Below are 22,352 nucleotides of genomic sequence, written 5' to 3' on the forward strand. Positions count from 1 at the left end.
AGACCTACTGAATCTTAATCTGCCTTTTGACAAGATCCTCAGATGATTTTATATTCATGTTAAAGTTTGAGAAGCACTGTTAAGATTATTCCAGTTTTAAACTTCTGAATAATTTATCTTCCTGAGCAATTCCTTATCACCATAAGAGCTTAAAGGAGGAAAACTTTCTCATCTCAATAGTTAGTGCAAAAGCATTTGATAAAATTCTATCTAGACCAATTCCTGATTTTTTTTAACAGTTGCATTGAAGTTTTAGTTTTTTTGAGGAGATTGGCATCTCTATAATAAATAACTTTACAGTTCTGACATTAATATCTCTTTATTAATCTGTCCCAAAGTATAGTATTATAATTTTATTCCTTTGTATTGGTATGTTTAAGGGGAATTATATTTATTGGTTGTGTGTATGTATATCTTGTTTCAGAAATGAAAAAAAATGCTTAACTTAAAATTGAGGAAGTAGTGTTTACTCTGTTCTAGGTACTGTATGCTAAGCACTTATAGGTAAGAAGCCCACATCACACACACCCTTGGCCTATGACTATGTTTGTTTGCTTATTAAATTAGAAGTATTCTCTCAACTGCAGACAGCCTGTGCCTTCTGGCTCTTCTAGAAGTTTTACCTCTAGAAAGACTCTCTGTCCAGCTTATATTAGTCCACTAGGGCTATCGTAACAAAATACTACAGACTGAAACAACAAAAATTTACTTCTTACCATTCTGGAGGCTCGAAGTCCAAGATCAAGGTTTCAGTAGGTGTGGTTCTCCTTGGCTTATACATAGCCACTTTCTTGCTGTGTCTTCACATGGCCTTTTCTCTGTGCACATGTACCCCTGATGTGTCTTCCACTTTTGTTTATGATTAACTTTATTATTTATTTATATATATTTATGGGGTACAAGTGCAATTTTGCTATGTTAATATATTGCATTGAGGTGCTGTCAGGACCTTCAGTGCATCCATCACTGGAGCAATGAACGTTGTACGCACCAAGCAACCTCCCCTCATCCATTCCCCCTACCCCTCTGAGCCTCCATTGTTCATCATTCCATGCTCTGCTTGCACATGTACACATTATGTAGCTCCCACTTATAAGTGAGAACGTGTGGTATTTATCTTTCTGTTTCTGAGTTGTTTCACTTAAGATAATGGTTCCACACATGTTGCTGCAAAAGACATGATTTCTTTTTTATGGCTGAGTAGCATTCCATTGTAAATATATATCACATACTCTTTATCCAGTCCTCTATTGATGGACACTTAGATTGATTCTATATCTTTGCTATTGTGAGTAGAGCTGTGAAAAAAAAGAGCAGGTATCTTTTTGATATAATGATTTCTTTTCCTTTGGGTAGATAACCCTGTAGTGAGATTGCTGTATTGCATGGTAGTTTTGTTAGCTGAGAAATCTCCATCCTGTTTACCATAGAGGTTGTACTAATTTACATTCCCACCAACAGCGTATAAGCATTCCCTTTTCTCTGCATCCTCACCAATATCTCTTATTTTTTGTCTTGTTAATAAAAGCCATCCTGATTGGTGTAAGATGATATCTCATTGTAGTTTTAACTACCACTTCTCTGATTAGTGATGTTGAACATTTTTTCATATGCTTTTTGGCCATTTGTCTTTTGAAAAATGTCTAGTCATGTTCTTAGCCCACTTTTTAATGGGATTATTTTGGGGTTTTTATTGCTGTGTTGTTTGAGTTCCTTATAAATTCTCGATATTAATCCACTTTCAGATGAATAATTTATAAATATTTTCTCCCATTCCACAGATTGTTCACGCTGTTGATTATTTCTTTTGTTGTGCAGAAGCCTTTTAGTTTAAAAGTCTCATTTGTCTATTTTTGTTTTTCTGTGCTTTTGAGGTGTTAGTCATGAATTCTTTACCTAGACCAATGTCCAGAAGAGTTTTCCCTAGGTTTTATTCTAGTATTTTTATAGTTTCAGATCTTAAACTCAAGTCTTTGATCCATCTTGAGTTGATGTTTGTGTATAGTAAGAGATAGAGGTCCAGTTTCATTCTGCTGTATACGGCAATCCAGTTTTCCCAGTACCATTTATTGAAAAGGGTGTCCTTTCTCCAGTGTATGGTCTTGTCCACTTCGTCAAAGATCAGTTGCCTATAAGTATGTGCTTTATTTCTGGCTTCTCTATTCTGTTCCAATGATCTATGTGTCTACTTTTATGCCAGTACCATGCTGTTTTGGTTACTATAGCCCTGTATTAATAGCATAATTTTAAGTCAGGTAATGTGATGCCTCCAGCTTTGCTATTTTTGCTTAGGATTGCTTTGGCTTTTCAGGCTTTTTTTGGTTCCATATGAACTTCAGAATTAATTTTTCTAATTCTGTGAAAAATGACATTGGTATTTTGACAGGGATTGCATTGAACCTGTAGATTGCTTTGGGTGATATGGTCATTTTAACGGTATTCTCCCAATTTATGAACATGGGATGTTTTCCCATTTGTGTCATCCACTGTTTCAGGTGGGTTTTATACTGGGGATGCAAGGATTGTTCAACATATGCAAATCAATAAATGTTATACATCACATAAACAGAATTAAGAACAAAAACTTTATGATCATCTCAATAGATGCAGAAAAAAATGATAAAATTCATGATTTTATGAAAAACCCTCAGCAATCTAGGCATAGAAAAAACGTACCTCAAAATAAAGGCCATATACAACAAACCCATGGCCAACATCATGCTTAACAGGGAAAAGTTGAAAACATTCCCTCTAAGAACTGGAATAAGACAAGGATATACCCATTTTCCCTGCTCTTATTCAACATAGGACTAGAAGTCCTTGCCAGAGCAGTCAGGCAAGAGAACAAAATAAAAAGCATCCAAATTGGAAAGGAAGAGGTCAAATTATCCCTGTGTGCTGATGATATGATCTTATACCTAAAGAATCCTGAAGACCCTTCCAAAAAACTCTTACATTTGATAAATGAATTTAGTAAAGTTTCAGGATACAAAATTAATATACAGAAATGAATAGTGTTTCTATACACCAATATTGTTCTAGCTCAGAACCAAATCAAGAAGGCACTTCCATTTGTAATAGCTATGAAAATATATAAAATATCTAGTAATATACTTAACCAAGAAGGTGAAAGATCTCTATAAGGAAACCTTTACATTTCTTGTTTATTCCTATGTATTTAAATTTTTTTTACTATTGTGAATAACATCTTTATTCTGTTTATTTTTGGCATATAGAACATTTATCAATTTTATATTAATTTTATATAATTGGATGAACTCTCAGTTCTAATAATTTTTTAATTGATCCTCTTGAGTTGTAACTGCTTTTTACAGTTCTGATTTTTTTAAATAATTTTAGATTTTGTCAAAGAATAAATTCATACAGCCTTAATATAGAAAACTATAAAACTTTGGGGACTTAAAAATTATTTGAGCCTGGTTTCTACTTCTGGGGAAATGGAGTATATGTACTTTTCTCTATTCTTCCATCTAAGTACAACTAAAACCCCCTAATATTACATATAAACAAACATAGTAGTCTGAAAGGTAGAGAAAAGAAAGGCAGACTGACTAGGTAATCTTGGGACCCAAGGAATGACATGGTGGTGAGTTCTTGGGTTTTCTTTTTGCCTCGTATATTCCAGACTTGAAGCTGAAGGCATTGGCAACCCAGAAATGCCAATGCATGCAGGCTAAGAAATCTCCAACAAAAGCCTGCACTCTGTAGCCAAAGGGCCAAAAAGGGAACAGTCTGGCAAGAGAGAATAACATTTAGACAGTAACTGCTTTACTCTAGTCAAACACCACAGAAAAACTATGACCTCCCCTGGCAGCAAAGGCTGAGTCAGAGAGCCTGGACATCCATCCTTTTGAACTGTCAAAAGGCACCCAGATACCTGTAGAATAGGGACCCTCGTACCTTAGGAGCAATAGCATGGCAACCCTTCCTGTCCCTGCTGGGGTGGTAGTAAAGGAGCCATGGTGGAGAGGCAGGACTTTTACGCCACCCAGTGCTAATGAGGTGTCTCCCCTCACTTGGTCAATGGAAGCTATGTGGGAAGTAATAAGGAGGTGCTCCTACCCTCCCAGTCAGGGTGGTATCAAAAGAGGGTAGCTGGAGTTCTCACTCCCACCCAGCAGTAATGCAGATGCCTTCCTCACTGTAATGTTAATAGAAGCCGAGGGGAGAACGGAGACTCCTGCTCTCACCTGCCAGTAACGAGGCAGCACCCCCGCTTCCCTTGCTAACAGTGTCAAGGAAAGTCACCTAAAACAGTAGGGTTAAGTAAGATCCAGCATGCCATAATATCCAAATTGTCCAAGTTTCAGTCACACGGATTGTTTGGATGTTGCAATCACAACAATCACTCATGCCAAGAACCAAGAAAATCACAACTTCAATTTAAAAAAACAATTACTGGATTCCAACACAGAGATGACAGAGATGTTAGAATTATCTATGAAGTATTTTTAAAGCAGCCATCATGAAAATGTTACAATAAGCAATTACTAACACATGTGAAACAAAGGGAAAAAATAGAAAGTTTCAGAAAAGAAATAAAAAATGTAAAAATAAAAAACCAAGCCAATTTTAGAACTGAAAAATACAGTAACAGATGTGAAAAGCCCAATGGATAGTCTCCACAGCTGGATGGAAGGAACAGAGGAATGAATCAGTGAACTAGAGGACAGAACAATAGAAATTCCCAGATCTGAACAACAGAAAACAGACCAAAAGAATAATGAGCAGAGCCTCGGGCACCTGTGGGACTATAACAAAAGGTTTGACATTTGTGTCATCAGGATCCCAGAGCAGAGGAGAAAGGGGCAACACTGACAAAGTACTTGAAGAAATAAAATCTGAGAAGTTCCAAAGTATGGCCACAGACACAGAAACACAGATTCCAGGAGTTGAGCAAACCCCAAACAGGATAAACTGAAAGAAATTCACAAAAAAGACACATCATAGTCAATCTGCTGAAAACGAAAGACAAACAAAGAATCTTGAAAGCTTTAAGATAGAAACAACAACTTACCTATAGGAGGAAGACGATTCCAATGAGAGAGGAATTTTCATAAGAACCTCTAGAGGCCAAAGGATGTGGTATAACATTTTTCAAGAAAATGAAAAGAAAAGAAACGGTCAAGACAGAATTCTATATCCACCAAAACTACTCTTTAGGAGTGAGGGGGAAATGAAGAGTACTTGTCGCCAGCAAATCTGCCCTCAAAGAATGTCTGAGGAAAGTTCTCTAAACAAAAAGGAAACGATAAAAGAAGGAATTCTGAAATATCAGAAAGGAAGAAAGAACAACTGGAAGGGTGGAAAGTGTGAATAAAAATATTACATTTTCCTTCCTCTGAGTTTTTAAAGTTGTTTGACAACTTTAAAGCAAAAATTATAGCGCAGATGTGGTTCTGATACGTAGAGGAAATATTTTAGACAATGTATTATAAATGGGGGCGGGTAAAGGTGTGTGAAGGGAGATGAGGTTTCTATATTTTACTGGAGATCAAAATATGAATAAAAATAGAGCAGCGGTTTCCTGTCATCCACCTTTAGAATTTTTACCAGTTCATTGAGACTGTTGGGGAAGTGGTCTCTATCATAACTCTTTGAAGGAGAATTTTGACAGTACCTATTAATTTTTAATATCCAATATTGACACAGTAATCCCCTTTCTAATTATCTTAATGGAAACAATTCACACAAAATACATAATAGTGTGTACAAGAATGTTTGCTGCAAAAATGAAGACAACTTAATGTGAATCACCAGATGAATTGTTACATCATGGTAAATCCATGCTGTAGAATACTGTGTGGTCATTAAAAAATAGAGGATATGCTTTTTTTAGTATGTGAAATAATATCAGTGTCATATATAATTTAGAGAAGAACACAAATGGTGTAAGAATGGACCCCATTTTGTCAAAAATAAAGGATACATATATACAGACAGATCTTTATATAAGTTTGTATAATTTTGTGCACAGCGATGGAATATGTATGCATACATGTGTTGTGCATATTTCAAAGGGTACATAATAAAAAGTTAATAGTTCCCTTTGTCCCTTTGTAGAGGAGCTAAGTAGAAGTGTAGGGATAGGTACACATGTATACTCCCTTTTTCTGTGTTCACTGTGTATTCTTTTGTTTTTATTCTTGTTTTTTGTTTTGGGTTTTTTTTTAATTTTTATTCTTTATTTTATTTTATTTTTTTATTTTTAGAGATGTTCTTGCTCTGTCACCCAGGCTGTGACGCAATCATAGTTCATTGCAGCCTCAAATTTTGGGCTCAAACAATCCTCCCACCTCCGCCTCCCAGGTAGCTAGGAGTACAGGCATGTACCACTATGCCTGGCTAACTTATTTTTTATAGAGACAGGGGTCTCACTGTGTTGCCCAGGCTGGTCTTGAACTCCTGGCCTCAAGCAGTCCTCCCCCCCACAGCCTCTCAAAGTGCTAGGATTAACAGGTGTGAGCCACCACGCCCAGCCCATTATGCATTCTAATATATCTTCTAGGCATTGAGATACAGATTGTTTGCATAGAAATACATATTTTGTGGTTTTCTTTCTTTCTTTCTTTCTTTTCTTTTTCTTTTCTTTTTTTTTTTTTTGTTAATGTGTGGTATCATAATATGTGTAGTAAGGTACAATTTCCTTTTTATCTTAGCAATATATTTTGGAGCTTTTCTACTCCCCAAGATACATACAGAATGTTTCCATAGCCAGTACCTGTGACCCTGCCTCATTCTTCGTAACTACTGTGCAACATCCCTCCGTATAAGTGTGACCACAGTATGTCTTGCTGTTCCTCCTATTTGTGAACATTCTGCTGGAGGTACATTTTTGGTATTACAAGCATTGCTGCAGCAAAAATCCTTATAGATGGTTTTTCTACACAGGTGCTTGTATTTCCCTGGGCTAGATATATTGGAAACCAGAAATACTAAGTGAAAAGCTGAATTCCCTCCCCAAAAGCTATACCCTTTTGCAGTTGTCTCAAGCCCCCACTCCATAGATGCTTTTGTGTCCACTGATTGACAAATGGATGAGGCGATAATTTTCCCCAAATTATTCTGACTGCTGCCCAAGGCCCCCTCAAGCTTAGAGCCATCCCAAAGATGTTCTCACATTTTTGCAGAAATTTATTCTGTCCTTTCCTTTTTCTGTCTAGTTCCACTTGCCTTCTGTCTTCCAGGAACCCTCATAATTTTTATCTACGTGCCTTCTTGTTTTCTAGTACTGTTGGATTGCTTTAAAAGTATGTTTGTCTGATACCATTGGGGGAAGCTGGGTGAAGGGTACGTGGAATATAAATTTTGCTGCTTCCTGTGAGTTAATTCTTTCAAAATTTAGTTTTTAGAAACATATTTGTCATTTCTAGGGATTTGGATTAAGAGAGGAAGTCTGGAGCAAGTATTCAGTTTATCACTTTTATTTCATCCTGTTTTGTTTTGAATCATTACAAAGAAGTATATTAGTCTTGAAATAATAAAATTCCATGTACCTTTTTTACAAAATGAGTATATACACACACACACACATAAAGAAATTTACAAAAATAATTTGATTTTTGTATTTGCCCTTTTTAACAAGGAGCGTTCATCTCATTTCTAATTTGAAAAACAAGATCAGGGAATTGGGGTCAGTTACAAAGATATGTTTCAATAAAAAGATGCTCATAAATGAATTGAAATAAACTAATAAGTTATGAATTTAATCTTTCTAAAGATACTAGTTTGTGTCTAGTTGTTGTAAATGTTCCCTATAAAAATTCTAATTAAGATAACCATGTAAAGCATCATTAAATTTTTGATGAGGCGTTATTAAACTTTATGTGGGCATATGTGAAATAATGGTCACTTGCAGCGCTCCTGTTTTCCGGGATCCAAAGGATTCAGGGTCACAAGTTAGTGGAGCATCTTCCTTTCCAGTCTGGGCCACCGTGGCTCACTTGTTGGAGGAAAGATACTTATTAGTGATTATTTTCAAGCATTTTATGTTGTTCCCAAATTAAACCCAGTTAATACTGTTTGTGTGTTTGGGGGAAATTCTATTTTACCTTGTTGTCACGCAGGGCCTTGGTAAAGTTACGCTTTCAAGCAGGAAACTAGGCTCCTACGTGGTAATTTATTACCCTCACTCTACTTTCCCAAGCTCAGGACAGGTCTCAGCTGTGAGCTGGTGTGCTCTGCCTCGGTTCCGTGGCCACCCCCAGGCTGGGTGTCCAGATGCAATTGCATGGGGAGGGTCCCTGACGGTGTCCCAAGTCAGTGCCTCCTGAGAAGTGCTGTGCTCTTGTGCTTGCTAAACAAACTGGGAGACTGTTGCTCATAAATAATTCTGCAACCCACTCTTTTCCTTAGGCTTTTTGGAAAGGATATAAACAGCGGAAGGCGTATATGCGCAGACAGCAAACGTTCATTGATAATGTTTATTCTATTGTGAAGGTAAATATCCTTTCTTGCCACATCAAGTGCTTGGCTTAAAGTTTTCCTCTCATTTTGATTCTGGAAGACAGCTGTGGAAAAAGGGTATGTGTGACCCGTAGACGACTTGGAAATCCAGTTGAGAGTTGAAACAGTGGAGCTGGAGAGAAAGCAGAATCCAATGGGACTAGTTTAAAGGACCTTTTATACTGAAGATGGAGAATGACGTGATCTAGATCCACTGTGCCTTCGCTCCTCAACGAGACAACAGCCTGTGCCCATCATGGAGCACTTGCCAGTTGTCACAGAAAACTATTGGTAGCAGTTGGTTCTTCATGAGACCTCTTTTGATGTTTTCTTGTAAAAACCTAAAGGATTGGGTGTATTGAAAGGATGAGAGAGAAAACCGTAGCCTTAGTTTGATTCCCTCATTGCAACTCTCAGCAAAATGCCTTGCCCTCTCGCCTTTTATTTGCTGAGGTTAAAGCAAAATAGTACAAAGCTATATTACCTTCCCCGCCTCTCTCCTGTTAAGGCAGCGAGATGAAGGATAACATGTAAAATGTTTTGAATGCCTTACGAGAAAGCAATGAAAGAAGTGGGAGATGAACAGTAGGCTTTAGATATTTATTATTTAGTGGGCTGCTAATTTTTGTTTTTTATCAAATAAAATGTCATTTCTAGGAAAACTACATGAAACTACATTGAGTTGTTTGGTGATTGCCTTGACTTCTCTACTTATTTTTAGATTCAGGCCTGGTTCCGAATGGCGAAGGCAAGAAAGAGCTACCTTTCACGGCTACAGTATTTCAGAGACCATGTAAGAGAAATGCACGCAGGTTTTTATCTAAGCTGAGAATGAATAAATGAGTACTTTGTCTAATGTTAGCATTGAATGATTTTTATTAAGTGGTAGAAATGAACACTTAGGAAAGAATAGATCTGAGAACTTAATGTGATAATATTTGAAGGCTTACTTTTTTAAATCAGAACTCATGGTGAGAATAAGACTTTACCAGTCAGGACTGGGTAGAAAACAGGAGAGAGGAACAATGTGATCTAGTAAAACCAAAGAGAAGACTCCAGAGAAATATTTTCCAACATTGCACGTACAGTTTTTCTAACAGCTAAGTGATTTATTTAAATAGGAACCAAACAGGAGGGATTTTTTTTCAGAATTTTTTAAAAGTAGTCATGGGAACATAGATTAGATTATTTGAATTCTGTGTTAAAGTTATTTTCTCTTTTTAGATCTCTTTATATAAACAGTCCCCCTACAACCTTGTTTATACTTTTTTGCTAACTTACCCTACCCCTTCTTGAAAGAAAATGGAAAATAAATAACGGATATGTCACATCTAAATATGTCAGTTCTAAGTAGTGTCAGTTCTGAAATGTCCTAAATTCTAAAATAGTAGAGTAGATGGGACTCTGGGAAGTCATGACTTGTCTCAATCTTTTGCAGAATAATGAAATCGTGAAAATACAGTCACTATTGAGAGCAAACAAAGCAAGGGATGACTACAAAACACTGGGTAAGTGGGAGCGTTCTGAAACAAAGCATGAACTCGTCCTCCAGGCAAGGACGAGTTTTTCCATCTTAGTCATTTCAGAGGCTGTTCTAAGAACAGAAGGATGCACATGACTTCCAGTAGATTTTGATCACGTCAGGCCTCTGCACCAGCCCGGTACTGAACAAGGGCACACAGAACACGTGGTAATAGGAACTGGGCCTTCCTATGTGTAAGTGGGAAGGGATCAGCCAAGTGGGTTTAATTTCTGCTTCAAAAAGAATGGGGTTGGCATAAATGCTAATTTTTTTTTTTTAATTTGAGCTAGAGTCAAGAGTCTAATGCAAAAGTTAATCAGAAAATAAGCTTACATTTAAATTGTTTAATTTACTAGCTGGGCTATCATTCTTTTCTGCCTCGTTTTAAGGATAAAACACGTTCACATAAGAAATTTTGGAAATACAAATAAAAAGAAAGAAACCAGAGCCACATCTCCCCTTGATAATAACTACAAACATCCTCCTGTCAATTCATTCTGGACTTTCCATAGCAGCTATGGTTTTTAACACATTAACTGCCGTGTGAGTTGTATTTAACTCACACTAGTTTTGAGCCCAGGGCCTCGTGAAGTGCATGTAACTCACAGGTCTCTTCACCTTGGGAACTTCGAGAACTATTTTTCAAGTTGCACATAACTCACACACAGAAAGCAATAAAAAATAACAAATTTTTCATTAAATTAGAAAGGATCAGTTTATTTTGGAAGTTTTTATTCTATTTTTGTAACAAACCCCATGGCCCCAAGGGAAAAAATGTTTTCTCTAGTATGGCTGTCAATGTGTTAAATTTTTTTTCTTACAATACTAGCATATTGGGTTTGTAGACAGTTTGAAAATAGCAAAATAAAAATCACTTACATAGCAATTCTATTTTGTGCCATCTCCTGAGAGTCCCAACTCTGCCTATGTTTGTTTGTGTGTGCAGCTTGTTTTTATTTTTTTTAAGAAACAGGGTCTCACTCTGTTGCCCAGGCTGAAGTGTAATGGCATGACCATAGCTCACTGTAACCTTGCACTCCTGGGCTCAAGTGATATTCTCACCTCAGCCTCCCAAGTAGTTAGGACTACAGGCATGAGCCACAATACTCAGCTAATTTTTTTCTAATCTTTTTTAGAGACAGGGTCTCACTATGTTGACCAGGCTGGTCTTGAACTCCTGGCCTCAAGCAATCTTCCCGCCTTGGCCTCCCAAGTAGCTAGGACTACAGGCACATACCAATATGCCTAGCTAATTTTTTTTTTTTTTTAATTTTTTGTAGAGATGGAGTCCCACTGGGTTGATCAGGCTCGTCCCAAACTCCTGGCCTCAAGTAATCCTCCAGTCTCAGCTTCCCACGGTGCTGGGATTATAGGCATGAGCCACTGCTCCTGGCCTCTTATTTTGGCTTTTTCCATAAAATGATTCCTTATGTATTACATTTTTATGTTCTAATTATCACAGCATGCACATGTCCCAGATTAAATCAAGAAGAGCCTGCTGATAAATGGATCACTTACAGTGCCGAGTAACTAGTTTAACTAGCACCTTTATTGTCTAAAGTTTATCTGAATTAAGGGATGAAGCATATGGCTCAAGAAAGATACTCCCTGGTACTTGTGAAGGAAGAGGCTAGGAAAGCTTTGGAGTCCACGCTATGCCTCCAGCCTGCAGCATCTCGTGATAATACCGTATCCCACTAGATTCCAGAATTTGTATGCAACCTGAGGAAGGAAAAGTCAATCTTTTCAATGTCACAACTTCTCCACTTTTGAATTAATGTGGTCTCTCAGTTGGTAGATATCTTTAAATTTGTAACAAGAAGGTGGAATATGAGGGTTTATTATCTGAGCCCTGACATTAACACAGTTTTGCCATTGCCTGTGTACATGAAAGATGATGTAAGAATAAATTCTCCAAATGAACACGGGCTAATTTTCATTGCAGTCATGTAACATGGTTTTATGGGTAGTTGTGGTGATAGTTTCCCTTTGTTTACATTTTTCTTTTATAAAGACAAATTCCAATTTCAAAATCTAGGCAATTTTATGGCTTAAAAGGTAGATAGAAACTGTTAGTGAGTTAGACGTAAGCTCCTCTGGACTTTGGCAAAATTGAGTGGTTTTGTGGTAACTGAAATGTAATTTTCATTTCTTTCTCAGTTCAGTACCTTCAGAAAACTAAGATTTGGGGGGTTTTTTAATTTGAAACAAAAATCACTTTTCTTAGTTTGTCACCATCCATTTTCACCTTTTCCCTTTGGAATGGCACAATGCATTCAAGCGTGGAAGTTGCTGGAACTATGATGTAGCCACTTATAGGTATAGACTACAGAGTGGTATGATTTCCTGAGATTGCAATACCTGTACCACAAAGTGATTCTGAGATGAAGATGTCAAAAAGCCTAGTGTTGATAGAGGCAATATTAAGTTAGAGCCTAAATTTAAATGTAATACTAAATTTGACCCTGAATTGTTAACTAAATACAACAATTAGTGAAGCTAAAATATTAATTTAGCTGTTTTCAAGAGGCCTATTAGTACTGCAAAGATATACAATCCTCAGGGGAGGAAGAGGCAGACAAAAATCTCTGGCCACAGGTGCGGCAGCTTGTGTTGTCACAGCTTAGCTGCATGAATGAGCTCTGGTGCATCACTCAGGCTCTTCCTGAGATGATCGTGTCATTAGCAGCATCTTGGCTAGAGATGGAAGGAAAATAAATTGTGTGCTTCAGTGATCCAGAAATTAAGAGTCCCATGGTGCAAGGCAACTTCTCCATTAAAGACCACCAAAAGTGATAAAATAGTAATATAGATAACTATAGATTAGGGTGTTCATGCTGGGTTCATGCTGTTAATTGTTTGTGTTGTTGGTTTAGCTCTTCTTATTTTTGGAGTTTCAAAACACCACAGAAGCAATCTGAGAGTACAAGGCCGACAGGCAAGGGCCCTCGATGGAAAGCAGGGCAGCTATTGGGGCTGCCACAGCTGGCCTGGGCTCTTCCAAGTCATCTTTGGATTGCTGGGTCTAATCAGTCATCCTCAAAGGTCCAGACAGTTTATTCTTACTGTTTACACAGACCTGATCTCACTAAGCACATTAAAAAATACATTTTTTCAAGAGTCAGAGTGCCAAGGAATTAAAGCCTAAAGTTCCAGGTGCTAAGGGAAACCCTTTGAGAATGTAAATGAGAATACCTCTGCCAGTGACTGGGGCTGGCCCCCCAGCTTCTGAGCACTCTCCCTTGGCCCATGCTGAAAGGACAAGGACCAAGTTTCAATTGCTAAAATCTTTTTATTTCTGCCGAGTAGAACATTCATTCCACTTATCATTCCTTTGGTTCCTGTTTGGCCTTTACAATCCTCCCTTGCTTGACCTTTGCTAATTCAGCTTTACTCACTCCTGGCTCCTTCCCAAAGATCTTTCAGGCTGAGATAAACCACTTTCTGCTTCCTGCAGCAAGAACATAAATCTCTTATCTGGCTCAGCCGCAAGGTCTCAGAGCCGAGGTAACTTAACGTTAACTTTCTTTCCCAGGTTCCTCATGAATAAGGCACAGATAGGACTATCTTCTCAGTGCATGAATCCGGAACAGTGTGAGAGCGAGCTGATAAATGACTAGTAGATAACTAGAAAATAGTAGGGCTGGATATCCGTTTCGTGCATTTATTTATATGATCGGTTTTGTTGTCTAGATTTTTACATGGGGGACTTAAAGATTCCTTCCAAAGACTAAGCGCTTTCATTGGTATATTTTTCTATTAATACTTTATTTAAAGACCTGGGCCGGGCACGGTGGCTCACGCCTGTAATCCTAACCCTCTGAGAGGGCAAGGTGGGAGGATTGCTTGAGCTCAGGAATTCAAGACTAGCCTGAGCAAGAGTGAGACCCCGTCTCTACCAAAAAGAAAGAAAGAAAAAAAAAAAACCCAGCTGGGCATTGTGGCGCATGCCTGTAGTCCCAGCTACTCAGGAGGCTGAGGCAGGAGGATCGCTTGAGCCCAGGAGTTTGAGGTTGCAGTGAGCTATAATGATACCACTGCACTCTAGCAGGGGCAATGGAGTGAGACTCTGTCTCAAACAAACAAAAAAACATACATACATACATACATACCTGGTTTCTTTCCCGTTGGTAATCATTCCATGATTTCCTATTTAAAGTATGCCTCTTCCTTTCTCTGCAGTTGGCTCCAAAAACCCACCATTATCGGTAATCCGCAAATTTGTACACCTATTAGACCAAAGTGATTTGGATTTCCAGGAGGAACTGGAGGTAGCACGATTAAGGGAAGAAGTGGTGACCAAGATTAGAGCCAATCAACAGCTAGAGAAAGACCTGAACCTGATGGACATCAAGATTGGGCTCTTGGTGAAGAACAGGATCACACTAGAGGTCAGTGGGGTTTATGGGACTGTCAACTCCCAGAAGAGAGAATATGCATACATACAGTCACATGTCACTTCACAACAGGGATGCGTTCTGAGAAATGCATCATTAGGCAATTTCGTCACTATGCAAACATCATGGAGTGCACTTACACAAACCCAGATGGTATGGCCTAGTACACACCTAGGCTGTATATTCATATACGGCCTGTTGCTCCTGGGCTACAGACCTGTACAGCATGTGACTGTACTGAATGAACGCTATAGGCAGTTATGGCACAGTGGTGTTTGTGTATCTAAACATATGTGAACACAGGAAAAGTACAGTGAAGATACTGTAATCTTACAGGACCCATGTCACAAATGCGGTCCAACCTTGACCAAAATGTCATTGTGTGGTGAGTGACTATTTATGCTTGTGACACTTTGGTCCAGCTAAGCTCACTTGGAATCTAGAGTAAGTTGTCTAAACTTCATTTATCATTTTCATTACAAGTTAGTGGTTCTCAGACCTGTAAAATTTTATGCCCCCTTTTTATAACATACTTCGTAAGGCTTCTTCACCATTCTGAAATGAAATTTATAAATATTAATAATAAAACTTGCTCACATGTGTACTTTCATAATAAGGCTAAGGCCTTTACAAAAATATAAAAGAAAATTTAAAAGTAATTGATAATAAAAGTACGTATTTAAATATGAAAATATGCTTGAGGACATTCAAGAATATAAAGTTACCAGGGCACGAGCCTTCTCATGGAACGATCGCATAGAGCATTACAGAGATTGACACAGGGCAGTGGGAAAATCGGTGAGAACTTTTAAAGTATTATATATTCAAGAAGGTCCTTTAGAGAATGCCTTTTAGAGCCTTAAACTGCTGCTTCACCCTATCCCCATAAACAGGAATGCCTTGCTTTTAAAATAAAGACTTAGTTGCAAATCAGTTAGTTTAATTATTTTATGCAAATACAATCATGGAAGGTTTCCGGCTATTTATGAATGTTTGTTTTTTTAAGGGTGTTTATTACTAATTGATAGCATTATAAAACAAAGTTAATTTTTCAACTTACATTTTCAAATGCCAAATATGAACCCAACATTTATTAGAAGTTTAATTGTTAAATATGAAGTCTTTATTCGTATTGACAGAAGCATTTTTAGTTTGATGGTAAGAATAGAGCCGTTGAAGCTTTGTTTATGGTAGTGGGAAAGTGAGAAACAACCTAAACACCAAAACAATAATGTTTTTTAAAGAGTATTTAAGGGCAGGGGAAAAGGTTTGCAATATAATGAAGGAGAAAATAGTACCTAAAGCAGTATGCTTTATCTTAGGAAAGAAGTTAAAGCCAGAAGAAAAAAACTTAAGTGATTTTTCTTTGGGTGGTAGAAAGTAAGTTTATCTTCTGTACCTCTCCCCCTCTTTTTTAACAATGAGTGTGTGTTTAGTGAGGAAAAGATTTTAGAGGGAATTGGCTTGGTTCTTGTAGAGCAACTGTAAACTTAAAATTTTTTACAATTCTTTTAAAATCAGCATTCCTCCTAAAAACCTCAAAATTAGTGGGTTAGTAAAGTGGCTAATACAGGTTTTAGGTGAAAAGAATGGTTTGGAAAGAGAAGACAAAGCAACTGAGAGGGTTCTCAGAGGCATAGGAAGGCAGAAAAAGTATAGACTCAGACTAGATGGAAGGAAAACTTAAGTAGAAACTAAAAGTAATCTCTAAGTGCTAAAATTCCTATTCATAAGTGTGATGCATCATGTAAGAGCTCAGATTTGCCAGCCAGTATTACCCAAAACCCAGGATTGAGATTTATTTTACTACTTAATTATGTACTTCACTGCTCATATTAGTATGTGACCTTAGGCATGTTTTTAATCTCTGTGATCCTGTTTTCTTCTTTGGAAAATGTTCTAAGTAATTACATTTTTAATCTTTACAGCAACTCAGTGACATTGCTATTATTTAAGCTCATTTTATAATTAGGCAATTGAGACTTGGAGAGGTTAACCTATACAAGTCCACAAAGCTAATCACAGGTTACAGATACCCGTATCTTTATGACTTTGAAGCCCAAGCCCTTTGTACCAGTCCACACCTTGTACAAAAGAGTGTTACCTGCATGCGGATCCCCCTTGTCAGGGGAAGGGAAAGGTGGTGGCAGAAGGGCAACTTTGAGATGTGGGAAGATCATGAACAAGGCAAATATTGTTGCTCTTTCAAACCAGTACTCCTCAAATGTTCAGTATTTCTTAAGAACAGGGAAAATTAAGTTTTAATAAAAATTATCTGCCTTTGTTTGTTAACCCCCATCTGGGTTGCCTCTGATCCCTCTCACAAGCTTCCCAAAGCAAGAGAGCAGTCATGAGCAAGTCGGAATTCCACAGGCACTAGGAAGAAGGCCTCACCCACTGACATGCATCTGACTCTGCTGTTTCCCTTCCTCCATTATTCTCCCAGCTCTTTGCTCCTAGTGCAGAGGAATTGAGTTCTGCCCCAGAGCTTCCTCACCACCCCACCCTGTCCTGTCCTCCCCTCCCCTCTCCTCCCCTCCCCTCCCCTCCCACCTCCATATGTCAAAAACCATTACCTGAAGATGAAGTCTGGGGACAAAACAAAGTCTCCACTGATCCAGATGGATCTCCATTGAAAATAGTTGGGAGGGGGAGGGGGTATTATATGTAACCAGAATTTTTTTTCCTGCTCTATATTTAAAATCAAGGTAATAGATTTATTCCATGTATTTGAAGGAGGTTAAGCTCACCTGAGGTGAACACTTGACAATGTTTCCAACCACATTTTCCAAAATTCCTTGTAAATGTTTAAAGCAGCATGAAGAAAAACCTTAATTTTGTTAAATGTTAAGAAGATTTCATTCTCTTCCATCTCTGATTTCTACATTGTGTATGTTTTGCAGGTGCTTTTATAGATTGAGATATATTTCATAATTCACATTTTTAAAGCGTACAGTTCATTGGTGGTTAAGATATTCACAAGATTGTTCAATCATCACTTCCAATTCCAGAAAATTTTCATCACCCCAAAGAGAAACTCCAAAGAAAATATTCTAGAATTGGATAGTGGTGACAGTTATACAATCTTGTGAATATAATGAACACCACTGAATTATGCACTTTAAAACAGTGAATTTTATAGGATGTGAATTATATTTCAGTTGAAAAAAGAAAGATCTCCCATAGTCATTAACAGTAACCCTATTCTCCCTTTACTCCCAGCCCCAGCAACCACTACTAATCTGTTTTCTTTCTTTATCGATTTTCCTGTTTTGGATATTTCATATGTGGAATCACATAATATGTGGCATATTGTGATTGGCTTTTGAAACCTAGGGTAATGTTTTTAAGGTTCATCCATGTTGTAGCATGTGTCAGTATTTCATTCCTTTTTATTGGTGAATGATATTCCATTGTATGAATACACATTTTATTCAATTGATGGACATTTGGTTTATTTCCACTTGTTAGCTATTAGGATTAATGCTCCTATGAACAGTTATGTACAGGTTTTTGTGTGGGCTTTTGTTTTTAGTTCTCTTGGCTATATACCCAAGAGTAGAATTGCTGGATCATATTGTAACTGTATGTTTAACTTTTGAGGAACTGCTAGGTTGTTTTCCTAAGTGACTATACTATTTTACATTCCTACCAGCAAGGTACAAAGTTTCCCGTTTCTCCACATTCTCACCAATGCTTGGTATTGTCTTTATTATAGCTATCCTAAGTATGAAGTGATATCTTGTAGTTTCGATTTGCATTCTTTTAACGAATAATATTGAACATCTCTCTGTGTACTTACTAGTCATTTGTATATATCATCTTTGGGAAAATATTTATTCAAATCCTTTGCCCGTTTTTTAATTGGGCTATGTGTCTTTCTACTTTTGAGTTGTAAACATTCTTTCCATATTCTGGATATAAGTCCCTTATATCTCATATAGGATTTGAAAATATTTTCTCCTATTCTGTGATTCGTCTTTTTATTTTCTTGATAGTATCCTTTGAATCACAAAAGGTTTTAATTTTGATGAAGTCTAATTTACCTATTTTTTCTTTTGTCATTTGTGCTTTTGTTGTCATATCTAAGAAATCATTGCCTAATCCAAGGTCATAAAGATTTACGCCTAGGTTTTCTTTCAAGAGTTTTATAGTTTTAGCTCCTACATTGAGTTCTTTGATCTCTTTTGAATTAATTTTTATTTATGGTATAAGGTGTAGGGGGTTGACTTCTTTCTTTTGAATGTGGATATCCAGTTGTCCCAGCATCATTGCTTAAAAAGACTGTTTTTTTCCCTGTTGACTTGTCTTGGTGCCTACATAACATCTTTAGAGCAAATGAGTACAGCTTTGGAGAACACATATCACAAAAGCCAAATTCACCTGCAAGCTACATTTCCTTCATTTGTTTAGCATTCTCTCTTCTCATGAATTCTACTCTTTTCATGAAGAAAGAGTAGAAAATTAATAAAGGAATACCTTGGAGATATTGTGGATTCAGTTCCAGACTACGGCAATAAAGCAAATCACACAAATTTTTTGGTTTCCCAGTGCATATAAAAGTAATGTTTCTACTTTACTGTAGTCTATTAAATGTACGGTATTATTATATCTAAAAATACATACCTTAATTTAAAAATACTTTATTGCTAAAAAATGTTAATGACCATTTGAGCTTTCAGCAAGTCATAATCTTTTTGCTGGTGGAGGGTCTTGCCTTGATGTTGATGGCTGCTGACTGATCAGGGTGTTGGTTGCTGAAGGTTGGGGTGGCTGTGGTAGTTTCTTAAAATAACAGTAAAGTTTGACTTTATTTCACCAAAGATTTCTCTGTAGCATGCAATATTGTATGATAGCATTTTACCCACAGTAGAACTTTCAAAACTGGAATTGGTCCTCTCAAATCCTGCCCACTGCTTTATCTACTAAGTTTATGTAATACTCTAAATTCCTTGTTGTCATTTCAACAAAGTTCACAGCATCTTCCCCAGGAGTAGATTCCATGTCAAGAAACCACTTTCTTGGCTCATTCATAGGAAGCAACTTATTGTTCAAGTTTTATCATGAGATTGCAGCAATTCAATCACATCTCCACTTCTAGCTCTCCTGTTATTTCCACCTCATCTGTAGTTATTTCCTCCACTAGAGTCTTGAACTCCTCAAAGTCATCCATGAAAGTTTGAATCAACTTCTTCCAAACTACTGTTGATTTTGGTATTTTGGCCACCTCCCATGAATCACAAATGAGCATCTAGAATGATGAATCCTTTCCAGGAGGTTTTCAATTGACTTTGCTCAGATCCGTCAGAGGAATCACTATCTATGGCAGCTATAGCCATATAAAATGTATTTCTTAAATAGTAAGAGTTGAAATTACTCCTTGATCCATGGGCTGCAGAATGGATGTTGTGTTATCAGGCATGAAAAAGACATGAATCTCCTTGTACATCTCCATCAGAGCTCTTGGGTGACCAGGTGCATTGTCAGTGAGCGATATTCTGAAAGGAGTATTTTTCTGAGCAGTAGGTGTCAATAGTGAGCTTAAAATATTCAGTAAACCATTCTATAAACAGAAGGGCTGAGATCCAGGCTTTGTTCCATTTATAGAGCACAGGCAGAGTAGATTTAGCCTAATTCTTAAGGGCCCTAGGATTTTCAGAATGGTAAGTAAGCACTGGCTTCAACTTAGTCACCAGCTGTAGTATCCCCTCACAAGAGAGCCTCTTTTTTGAAGTTCTGAAGCCCAGGCATTGACTTCTCTCTAGCTAGGAAAGTCCTAGATGGCTGTTTATCTTTCAATGAAGGCTGTTTCATCTATGTTGAAAATCTGTTTATTGTAGCCACCTTCATCAATGATCTTAGCTAGATCTTCTGGATAACTGGCTGTAGCTTCTCCATCACACTTTCTGCTTTACCTTGCACTTTCTTGTTAAGGAGATGGCTTCTTAAACTTCTTGAGCCAACCTCTGGTAGCTTCTGACTTTCCTTCTGCGTCTTCCTTACCTCTCTCAGTCTTCATGGGATTGGAGAGAGTTAGGGCCTTGCTCTGGATTAGGGTTCAGCTTAAGGGAATGTTGTGGCTGATTTGATCTATCCACACCACAAAAACTTTCTCCACATCAGCAATAAGGCTGTTTCACTTTCTTGTCATTCATGAGTTCACTAGAGTAGCACTTTTAATTTTCTTCAAGAACTTTTTCTTTGCATTCACTACCTGGCTGCTTGATGGCACGAGAGGTTTACCTTTAGGCCTGTCTTGGCTTTCAACATGCCTTCCTCACTAAGCTTAATCATTTCTAGCTTTTAACTGAAAGTGAGAGATGTGCAACTCTTCCTTTGACTTGAACACGAAGAGGCCGTTGTAGGGTTATTAATTGGCCTAATTTCAATAGTGTTGTGTCTCAGGGAATAGGGAGGCCAAAGGAGAGATGGAACAGCCAGGTGGTGGAGCAGTCGGATCATACACAACGTTTATAGATTAAGTTCACCATCTTATATAGGTGCAGTTCGTGGTGTCTCAAAACAATTACAGTAATAACATCAAAGATGATAGACCACTATAATATATATGATAATTTAAAAGTTTGAAATATTGCAAGAATTACCAAAATGGGACAGAGAAACAAAAAGCACAGTTGTTGGAAAAATGGTGCCAATAGACTTGCTTGACACACGGTTGCCACAAACCTTCAATTTATTTAAAAAAAAAAAAATCTGCAAAGTGTAATAAAGCAATGAGTAATAAAATGAGGTGTGCCTATATTTCCAATTATGTGTTTTTCAGGGGGAAGGGAAGAGGTAAAGAGTACAAAAATTTTAAAAAAGTCATTTCATAAATTTTTTTTTACAGGATGTAATTTCACATAGGACAAAGCTGAACAAGAAAAAAGGTGGAGAAATGGAAATACTGAACACCACTGACAACCAGGGCATAAAAAGTTTAAGTAAGGAGAGGAGAAAAACACTAGAAACTTACCAGCAGCTATTTTACCTTTTACAGGTGAGAACAATTTATCTTTTACTATAAGTTTGGGATAAATGCTATGTTCCAAGTTTGTGGCTTACAGTGGATCTTTCCCAGTGCCTTGGCTATAATAGCTTACTTACATGCTTTGAACACCTGCTAAGTACCAAGTGCACGATTTTAAGTGCTTAACATACATTATCTCGTCTAATTCTTATTATAGCCCTGGGAATCATGAGAGAATAAGTACTGTTATACCCATACTACAGATGAGAAAACTGAGGCACAGCCAATAAATGGTAAAACAGGGGTTTTAGAACCCAGGCAGTTTAACTTCAGACCCCATGCTCTTTGTGACTGTATTATACTACAGTTATGCACAGAGACAGTATAAATCTAATAACATAAACAGATGCCATCATCCATGGAAAAATAAAAATAAGTATATGTGACAACAGGTCTTTGCCAGAACCAGCCTGTACTTCTTTGGAGGAAAGAGCCAGAGAGTTGAGATTAGGAAATATGTCTTTTTTATTTTATTATTTTCATGGGTTATTGTGATCTAAATGAATAGTAATTTTCCATTGTTTCCTGAGTGCTGGTGAGAACTAATAAGTTTAGCTGGTTAGAGTTAGACTTTGACGAACCAGTTACTGTTTTGTTTGACCATTGATGCGGCCCATCCGCCCTTGTCACACATACAGTTAGTCACAGAGGAAACTGTGTGGTACTGATAGATACAAACCAACCTCCGCTTCACCAGGAAAACTGGCGAAAGGTGTGGATCACTAGCTCTTCCGTTTGAGAACCAGGTGTCCCTCAGTGTGGGATTGCTGTTTGTGGTGATCTTTCAAGACCTGGAGATGCCTGAATTTTGTCTGAGGATATCACTTGCATTAGATGTATAGAGAGCACATTATATAAACCATAAACAAGAGGTGTGGTTAACCTCATTGAGAGAAAATATGTCACTATTGGTAGAGCTGAAAATTCTCTATTTGGA

At 37.5% G+C, this 22,352-nt stretch overlaps 1 protein-coding gene across 2 annotated transcripts in view; it reads left to right on the forward strand.

Annotated features, from left to right (window-relative positions):
- IQGAP2 (IQ motif containing GTPase activating protein 2) overlaps positions 1–22,352 on the forward strand; it is a 278,338-nt gene that overhangs the window by 217,923 nt on the left and 38,063 nt on the right. For both annotated transcript variants that reach the window (XM_069492248.1, XM_069492249.1), the window contains 5 exons: positions 8,377–8,460; positions 9,188–9,259; positions 9,905–9,974; positions 14,171–14,379; positions 21,236–21,385. In XM_069492248.1, the coding sequence (XP_069348349.1) occupies positions 8,377–8,460; positions 9,188–9,259; positions 9,905–9,974; positions 14,171–14,379; positions 21,236–21,385 (585 nt within the window). The remainder of the gene's footprint in view (positions 1–8,376; positions 8,461–9,187; positions 9,260–9,904; positions 9,975–14,170; positions 14,380–21,235; positions 21,386–22,352) is intronic.

Source organism: Eulemur rufifrons, chromosome 17, assembly GCF_041146395.1.
Source record: "Eulemur rufifrons isolate Redbay chromosome 17, OSU_ERuf_1, whole genome shotgun sequence".
NCBI lineage: Eukaryota > Metazoa > Chordata > Mammalia > Primates > Lemuridae > Eulemur > Eulemur rufifrons.